Below are 9,842 nucleotides of genomic sequence, written 5' to 3'. Positions count from 1 at the left end.
CAGAAGTCAGAACAGAACGGCGCGAGCAGTTCACAACTGCGAGGAGCAGTTCAGAACGATCTCAGCACAAACAGTTCCGAACGACTGTGACTCTTGTTGAGCGTTCACACCACACGGCGTTCAAGGCCTCTCCCCGCGCCGCCCGCGCCTTCCCTTACGCGCATGCGCCGAGGACGAGCAGCAGCTCTGACGGGCACCGGCAGGACCAGCGAGCAGTTCAGAACGACCCGAGCAGTCGTTTAGTTCATCCAGTTCAATTCCTTCACACAGTTCATACGTTCACCGCAGCGTTCCGCCCAATACGCTAACCCAGTAAACCACCGACGTCCTAAGGACATCCTTGCATGATCTTGAGGTCCTGGTCCCTCATGGATGTCCTAAAAATGTCTTTAAGATATCTTTAATGATGTTCCAATTTTGTCCAGCTGGGATGCCCATGCAGTATGTCACTGGGACTTCCTGACAACATCCTACCTGGATGTTAAATTTAAATAGGAATGCGGGCATATTTTTGCGCGGGAACTATATTGCAGCTTCATGATAATACAGATTTGAGCAGTATGTTAGACAGGCAGGTCCATGGTGATTTTGCGCATTGAACAAAAAAGTATGAAATCATTATTGAAGCGCATGTGGCAGGTAACACACAAAACAAACAATATTTCACGAAACTTGTTCATCACATCATTGTTCATATCATCTGTTCACGAAACCAAGATTGCAATGCATGGTCCAAGCTTACCTGAAGTGAATAAGAGCGAATTACTTTGGCAAACAGGCACAGAATAGCTAGGTTCATGTCTGGTTGGCCCATAAGTGCCCAAGTGCACAAGAGTCTGACCCACTTAGTGGTATTTGTCCGACTGATCCATGGGCGTTCCCAGGATTTTTTCTTACTAATACGAAAGAAACGGGTGGCCTCCATATGCTGTGTCGATGCCTCCCCCTATCGGTCCATTGTACACGACGTGGCAAAGTCAGCGAAAGCGAAACGTGAAGGGTTATTCTACGTTCCCCCACTCAGTAAGCACCCAGGATGCAATGCGTGCGCAAGGAGCGCCGGGATTTTCTGAAATCGTCTATTGCACCTACGCCGTACTTTGTCGTGAAAGACCGCTGATTTCGTAGCCCAATATGGCTGGAGTTACCCCGTACTACACTCAGCTCTCAAGAACAGATAAGCATTTCCCGGAGGTGCTCCAGCTACAAAAACTAGCTTTTCTGAGTAGTTGTGCCTACAATATGTACTTAGACTGGTCCATAGCAGCATCACAACCAGAAAAATATCTCAGGAAGGGTTCTACGGGGAATTTGCATGAAGTAAAGGACTTGTATACGCTCTGCAAGTAACCGAGCGTTCTGCGCATATCTCCTCTCCCGGTTACTCCACTCGGGAAGCCCCATTGGCTAAGGCGGCGCCCTCCCTCTTCCTTCTCACTGCCTCCTTTCATGCGCAGAGACTCACTTGCACAGCGTCTTTCCTCTCCCAAATGCACCCCCGCTTTTTTTTTTTTGTCTACGCCACAGTTCGTAAAGAAAAATGCAAGGAGAACGCACATCCCAGCGTACTGTGTGTTTCAATATCCGAAGTGGAGGGGTTTCTTTTAATGATATTTTATGCAGATTGTGAGACTGAAAACCTGAAGGCTTACCCATCGAACATGGGCACAAATATAAGAAATTTTCAAAACTGAGCTGCTTGCGAATATTTATCGAACCCGATTTGAAGTTGAAATATGATATTTCGATTGGATTCGCAGCGTGTGTGTGTGAGAGAGAGATATTTGTATTCGATTTGGAAATTTTTGTATGCGCATGAGGTGCCTGCGAGGCGAGCACGTGGTCGGACGTAGTGGACCTCGATGTGGTGGACGTCCAAAAGCAGAGATCTATTGGTCTCAAAGGTTGGCAACACTAGCAGCACTGCTGGAAGTCTTGTGTGTGTGTGTGTGTTGTTGCTGCTGGTTGCTGTTCTGGTTTGTGCTTCTAAGGGTTTGAATCAAAGCGCAAGATGATATTTCACTTCCGTGATGGGCACTTCTGAGTGGCACAGCACATGAGTATTGTGGCGCACAATTCGGGTTAGTGATCTTGTCGAAGCATAGTTGAAATACGAATCTCGTGACGAGCTCCGTATGAATGGATGTCTCAAGGAGAACTTTTGGTTTGGCACGCAAAGTGGTATGGACTATTTGAAATAAATTTCTTGAGGCGAGGTAAAGTGCTTGCACGTGCGCCATACCTTTTTTCTTTTTTTCAAACTCCGTCGTTGAGTGCAGCTAGTTGCTGAAGTGATATTTGTCACTGCGTTTGCGTGTAAGTCTTGGGAAAACGTATTTGCAACTGGTTAGGAGAAGTGACAAAAAACACAACTACGTATACTGCTGTATTTAATTACTACTTACTCGTTTGGCCCCTAACTCAGGACCCCAACCGGTGAGGGCAACCGCGCCTTTAGAGATCGGAAAGTGACAGTTTAGGAACACACGCCGTCGTAGTACTTCCATTTATTGATTTCGCACCAAGAAGGTAAATTTCGTGAGCGTGCTTTTTCGTTGTCGCTGCGGGTGAAAAATTCGGGTGGACTCGCATGCTGCATGTTTCCCAGGATTCATTAAGAAAATGCCTGAGAAAATGAACTTCTTTTCCCGTATCCCATGGTCGTTTGACCTTCTACAGCAGGTCACCCGTGGCTTTCACATACTTAGCTGACAAATTCTGCATCGAGCATTAAACGAAACAGCATGCACTCACGGAAATCCCTCTCCATCCTTTCAACTCTGCTCTGTCCAAGCAACACACCAGCCGCTCATCACGCATTGTATCGCAGTCGGGTTGAACAAGCCCATACAGTGTCGTTCGTTTTCCCACGCAGGCTCTATGAATCCATTACCTCACCCCGTGACAGGCTAAGGACTAACCCTCATTCAGAATAATATAGGGTAATTCCATTTTAAATCGACCAAGGTCCGCCGGTGATACATTTTTATTTCAGTGAAAAACATATATGTTGGAAACGACCTTGAGTGAAGACAAAAGCAGGTACCCGGACCTTCCTATGATAAACAAGTCCACAGGTGGAGGGGGGTAATGTGGCGCCGTGTTTGCGACATGCTTTTTTTTTTGTCCCTTTGCAGCCTTACTGAAGCCTGTTCCTTTGCGTCACAACCCTCATAGCTGGCACACGTGAAGTCTGGGCACTCTAGTATACCTGTATGGAGTGCAAACGGTCACACTTCAAAGGAACGCCGAAGAAAAAAATTCAAAAGACGACAGATATGGAAAAAATGGCACATATTTTAGCCCCTCCTACCACCTCGACGGCAGCTCGGATATCCCTAAATGAAGTGTATTTTTAATGTGCAATCTCTCCTCTATTATTCTACATATAGAGCGCCTTTCTACTGCATTTCGTTGCTGAAGGAGATGTAAGTAAAGTTAGGTGAGAACAGAAAATGGCCGATGTTTAGGTATGGCATACCCCAGCCACTGCGATACTTATTCCAATAATTTTACGGTTACTGAAAGGCCAATGTATCCCATAAACGCGGCTGCAAAAATATATCGCACTATTTTAGTAGGGTGAACGCAGCAAATTTTTCTCTGTGCCCGAGTCTCGCTGTTGCAGCTATGCCCTCTGACTTCACTTTCGAGGGGCATGCCATTGCGCGTTTCCCATTTCACAGGGCCTTTGGTCTCCCTGATGTAGCACTGATTCCCGTGGCTCCACTTATTTGTGGGCATGTCCACGTCGGTATTCTTATTTACGTACAACCCTTTTTATATGCTGTTGCAAGACCAGCAGATGGCGTTTGTCTATTATAGCGCAGCGACTGAGGTGGCGTACTGAGTGGCAATATGTAACTGAGTATAACAATAACCTTTGCAACAGGTTCGTCTATACTTGTCGTTCGTTGTGGATGTATGGCATTAGTAGGGATCTCCTTAATTTTATTTTAATTGTATTTAAATTTTTTATATTAATTTTTTTTAATTTCGTCCGAAATTTCTGAGATTAATATGGCTCAGCATATACCCATCAGTGTATGTTTTGATGAACATGTGCTCCCCCTGCAACCCTCTCCAGAGGTTGATTTCTTGGGGACACTACTGGATATTACACAGAACATTGAGGCAGGCCGTAACCATTGGCTGAGAAAGAAATGAATTGCACGAATGGGTGTTGATGAAAAAGCGCCAGCAGTGACAGCGGCCAAGTCCTCGGATTTCTGGTCGGAGATGGCAATGTTACACAATCACGGCTTCTCAGTAATGCAACGAGCCTCCGTCCATAATGACGCGCACTCACCCGCTACACGTTCTCACTTACATGGTTGCCAGAAACTGACATTCCTATGAAATAGAACCAAAGCAATACTTGCGGAAATAAGTCTGGAAGTAACCAGCGTGGTAACATCGGAAATCAAAGTTTATCCCCACTGCTTCATAAACCGCCATGCTTTAATCGAAATATGTGACCGTGTGTCACGAGGAAGCTCCACCGGCGAAATTGCTGGGGTGCGGGCAAGCTGATACATTGCAAACGGAGAACGACCTGAGACAGGGAGCACGAGGACAAGACATGACACGTTCTGTTTTGTTTTTGTGTTTCATCCTTGCTACCTGTCTCATGTTTTTCTCCATTTGTCATAAAGCCCATACGTTGCATTCATCCTGCATTTCATTGGCTTCGAGTACTAAGATTCTCCCAATCACAGCCTTACTGTAGTTGTGCATGTTTTTGTCGACTAATATGATGTGCGTCTTTTCTGACAAGTCATGTGAAGGAACACCTTTTTTAGAGATAAACTGATGTTCTGAGGCTGGAACAACATAGAGGCCCAATCCAGAAGATGTGGGTTCGATCCCTACAGCTGGCTAACCTTTTCAGTGACTTTCATCTTTCACATTTTTTAGTGTTTTCAAGAATAAGAGAAATTAGTGACCAAAGGAATGTCTGTTCAACTTGCGACAAACTTATCTGCAACGTTTTGCAATGCTTTGCACTATGTTACGCGAGTTGTGTGAAATTTGTATTAGGGTTATGTGTACTCAGTTTCTGTTTGCATAATGAGGGGAACTGCTTCTGATGAAAAGATTGTGTGTGTGTGCACGTTACGAATGTAAGTGTCGGGCGACAAATGCGTGTGCTTGTGCACATTGCATGCTGCGCATATTATTACGCTAATGTTGCCCAAATCTATGCAGAACATGCAGCGTCGCGGTGGAATGTGCCGTGACAGCCGGAGAGAAGACGGCGACCATGGTTAGTCTTTTCAGTTTCATGGTTAACATTTTGCAGATGCTACATGTGTCATCGAGGTATGTCACCTAGTGACTCACCGAGGTATCACACTAATATCTAGACAAGATTCGTGCCCAGTGTTGCCATTCGAGCGACTTTGTTGCCAGATTTAGCGTCTTTCGGTGCAGTGTCAGAGACCAAATCTCTGCGTTTATGCGCTAGCGAGAAGTCTAGCTAGTTGAACGGTCAACCTTCCGATGCGGTCTCGGCCAACGAATGCCCTCTGGAACATTCTAAAGGCTTCTAATCGTGCATACACATGAGCGACATTCCCCGCAGAAGTGGAAGACGCGAAATGCGTCATAGTTTTCTGAGCACGAGCACTCAACGTCCAGTGTTCACGTACACTGCTAACTGGGGGGAATATCCTGCAACGCAGTCACAAGATATTCTGTAGCAGACGACAAGAAGCGTATACGAAGAGGGGAGTCTAGTCCTGTAGATCACATAAACAAAATACAGAAACCGACACTGAAGGTTTCTGTATTCTGTTTAGCAGACGACAAGAAAGACGCTGACAGTGTCGTCTGCGAAGTGTCGTCTGCTAAGTGCGCTGTACGCCGCTCCCGATATTCTGTGAATGCTCACATAACACGAGAAGGAACTTGGTCTCTGCAAGCAGTGTTTTTGCTTTTTCTTTCACTAGAATCTTCCGTGAGGATGTCACTCGTGTGAATACACGGTGAATCACGGGAGAACTCCCATTTATTGTCGAGAGTACTTTTTAAATATTTTAGGGACTCGTGGCTCCGCAAATCTCTAGATCTCGATTGTGCAGTGTGAATATTGAGTTTCTGAGAGGAGATTGTATGTGTACTAGTGGAGAATATTAAATCACTCGTGTTCATACTTGCATAAGTATAAAATTAAGTTGCAAGGAATACTATTAGTGTGTCGTTCAAGTACGCGCCGATTCTGATACAGCTCGCACTCCTTGTTCTGGAATCGTCATGACACGAGAGCACAAGGCCCCTTGATCACGCAGCCCTATAGCTAGTGAAGAAAAAAAAGAAACAACTTCAGTGGCATAGTGGTTAAGATGATCGCTTTCCATGCCGAATCTGGGAGCTGACACTGGTTCGAATCCTGTCACCGGTGTGCTGTCTGAGGTTTTCCCTGAGTTTTCCGAGGACTCTCCAGACGAATGTCAGAACAGTTCCCCTGAAGTCTGCCCTGGATGCATACTAACCACCATGTCCCCCACCACTAACTGCTGTCCTCTCTCCATCTGTACGCTGCTCATAGCCACAGTTGCTTCACGGCGCTAACGCGGAATTTTAAGAAAAAGCAAGAAAAAGCGAGTGTAATTGAGCCGCACATCGTGTCAGAATCTGCAAGGCCATTAAATATCCCGCTTTGGATTAAAAATATTAATTAGAGACTTTGGAGATGGTGTCGGCGTAATGCCATAAACAGGCAACATGAAAAAATATTGGTACTAAAAATCACTTCCTAAGTCTGTTTAAGTCTAAGTTTGGAGACATTCTCTAGCGACATTGAGGTCTCACTAGCAAGTGTTCGGCCGGGTACTCCGGCAACACTGTTTGTATCACTGCTTACCGAGCACAACGTGATGTGTACTTTGTAGTACCGTTACGCTGTATTCGTACAGACGACAGTAATGCATGGCGTCCGTTTCATGTTGCAGCATTGTTCCACAAGTGATATTGCCACAACCTGAAAGTTTTATGGTGTTCGCATAGAAACCTTGTGCCGAACTTAATTCACTTCCTTACCCACGTTGCGCCAGAAAACCAGTAATCATCATCATCGTCATTACTTACTAGTACTATCACAAGCTACATGGGCACCAACTGTCATCTTGGTCGTGTTGGCATTGACATTCCATGATTGATGAAAGCGCTAAAATAACAGACAACAAAGACAAGGTGACACACAAGGAGAGCGCTGTATGTGTGTGTCGTCTCGTCTTTGTCGTCCGCGTTATTTTAGCACTCTTATCATGGAAGGTATAGGTGGAGCCTCGCGTTCTGCGCCCTCTGCGGGATGTTCTGTCGTCAGCTGTAGGACGCGAAGTCAGCTGTATGGTGTACGAGGGCATGAGGTGGAGAGGCGCACAACCTGTCAGAAGTGGGCGAACGGGAGCAGCAATCTCACCACTGTGCGGTGGGGAACAGTATTTTGGAGGAGTCTGCTAGTTCTGATCGATACTTGACAAAATCCTTTCATTTTGAATACGTTCTTGGTGCTTGAATCTTCTTTTAAACGAAATCAGTACATGCTTTATGTTTGCAGTGCAAATTGTCTCGCCGGTTGTTGGCACATTTGGTATAGTACTCTTATTGAAAACCATGTGACCCATCCTGATAACATTTTTGTGCGTGCTGTGCCCCGCTGCTGACTGCTCCTCAAGGTGGCGTTCCGTTTGGCGTTCCGTTGGCACAGTTTCAATCGCCCAAAATGGTAGTGATGTTGTTGGACAGCAATAAATGTAAAATGTGATAATATGCCTAAGAGTAATAAAATAGTTGTCTATAATACCCATTTTGAAGAGTGCAATATCAGGCAACAATTGGAACATGTGAATCATCATGCGTGCATAAAATAGAAAACGTGTAATGACCGCGGTTTCCGTCGTCTGCTATGATCGTCTGCTGTCGCAGAACATTTTGGCCGATGGCTAGCATGTAAATTACTCTAAGTGTGCATTCTGCATCAAATTTCAATAGACATAACATTTACTTGAAGGCAAATTTGTGCTTAAAAAATTGATGTATCAAGGAAACATATTGCCTTGACAGGTACAGGTGAAGATGACGGTCGAGTTCGCAGGCACCCTCCCGGTCTCAGGGGTCGAGAGATCGGCCTCTTTTACGCGAGGCAAAGCAGGAACCGGCGTCAGATGCGCCAGCAGAAGATACACCAGGTGGGCAAAGACAGGGAAGCAAATTTTTTGCACGTAACGGAGAAACGGGCTGGTATATTAAGTAAAAACTTTAAAGGAGTACAGAGGGCCATCCAAAAAGTTTCGGATTAATGTGTCTGATGAAAGTGTGTGTGTCATTTTACCGCATAACGCAAAAGGTTTTGACATGTGCAATTTGTTTCCCAGAAAAAAAAACTCCCATAAACGTGTCTCCGCACGTTCACCCTTAACTCGCCACTCCTCGTATAAGGAGCTCGGATGGAATGGATCGGCTGAGCGGCACGAAAGGTCTTCGCTTCCACCAAATGAACGTGGGAACTGGCACTGTTTGCATTAGTTCACAAGGTGAAGCCCAAGCAAAGACAGCTTTACTAAGCAGTGATGGCCAGTAGTTAACTACATGTAGTTAAACTACTAGTTAAACTACCTGATTGTAGTTAAAAAGTAGTTACCAACTGCTTGCAGAAATGTAGTGGCAACTACTAGTTAAACTACTATTTCGAGTAGTTAACTACGGTAGTTAGGTTACTGCAGGCGCCAACTACTTCAGATTTTGCCGCAAGCTTTACGGCACGATTGTGCTTCCGACTTTTACCTTGAGCTACTTGTTTGATGAGAACGGAGGTGCAGAGCAATTGCGTCGTGCATGTGTACTAAATTTTCACTTTTATCACTGCTTGTGATTCATATTTAGGTGTCCAAGAACACTATAGAATGGGATTGGTGTTGATGGACAACATTAAGTATCCATGGATGTAGTTAAAATACATTGCAGTAGTTAAAGAAGTAGTTTTAACTACCTCCCCTGAAAAGTAGTTGAACTACTAGTTAAACTACTTCATTGCAAAGTAGTTGGTAGTTACAGTTAAACTACTGTAGAAGTAGTTAGCGGCCATTACTGCTAATATGTGGCTCGCATATAGCAACTGAAGCTATCCTGATTAAAGAGAAATGGGATACATGCATCAGTTTGTGTTCCATTGCAGTAACAGACGTTGAGATGGCATTCACACGAAGACAAGCAACCATCAGTCACCTGCTCATTTATCGCACCCGATGAAGGGTCTTCTCTTCAAATCTTTTGTGTTCGTCAAAAAATAAATTGAGTTGTTTGAAGGCACCCCACTCGTTGGAGGTCGTCAAGGGCTTGCTGAAGACTGGGAGGTGGAGGGTTAGCTGTGCTGTCTGAGGTTTTCCCTGGTTTTTCCGAAGACTTTCCAGGCGAATGTCGGCACAGTTCCCCCTGAAGTCGGCCCAGGTCGCATACTAGTCCCCACCCTGTTCCTCACTCCTTCCTGCTGTCCTCTCTCCATCTGTCCACATCCGTATGACACTCATCGCCACCTCACGGAGCTAACACTTAATAAAAGAAATTCCAATTTACCGTCCTCGGTAGCTTAGTCAGTAACGTGCTGGCTTGCTGAGCTCAAGGTCGCGGGTTCGATCCCGGCCGAGGACGGTAGCGATGTGGGGGAGGGTAAACATTGCTTCCAGCACCGTGTGTCGGAGATTTTTGGCGCACGTCAAAAGAACCCCAGGTGCTCCAAATTATCCGCAGTCGTATACCCTGCGGCACGTGCAACGTGTCGCCACACTGCGCGGACAAACCTTACGTGTAACATCACAGTACCATTACTTCCCTTGTTCATC

At 45.5% G+C, this 9,842-nt stretch overlaps 1 protein-coding gene across 2 annotated transcripts in view; it reads left to right on the top strand.

The window, feature by feature from the left end:
- Positions 1–1,904: 1,904 nt before the first annotated feature.
- Positions 1,905–9,842, top strand: part of LOC135370096 (ATP-dependent DNA/RNA helicase DHX36-like) — a 53,430-nt gene continuing 45,492 nt past the window's right edge. The window contains exons 1-3 of one of the 2 annotated variants that reach the window (XM_064603786.1): positions 1,905–2,081; positions 5,209–5,266; positions 8,068–8,192. In XM_064603786.1, the coding sequence (XP_064459856.1) occupies positions 5,212–5,266; positions 8,068–8,192 (180 nt within the window). In that variant the 5' untranslated portion in view covers positions 1,905–2,081; positions 5,209–5,211. Of the gene's footprint in view, positions 2,082–2,109; positions 2,182–5,208; positions 5,267–8,067; positions 8,193–9,842 lie in introns of those variants that run through there. The other variant, XM_064603785.1, reaches the window with a different exon arrangement.

The sequence above is a fragment of the Ornithodoros turicata genome, chromosome 10 (genome assembly GCF_037126465.1).
Source record: "Ornithodoros turicata isolate Travis chromosome 10, ASM3712646v1, whole genome shotgun sequence".
NCBI lineage: Eukaryota > Metazoa > Arthropoda > Arachnida > Ixodida > Argasidae > Ornithodoros > Ornithodoros turicata.
The sequence above is the reverse complement of the archived record's forward strand: the minus strand, read 5'-3'. Positions and strand labels throughout refer to the sequence as shown.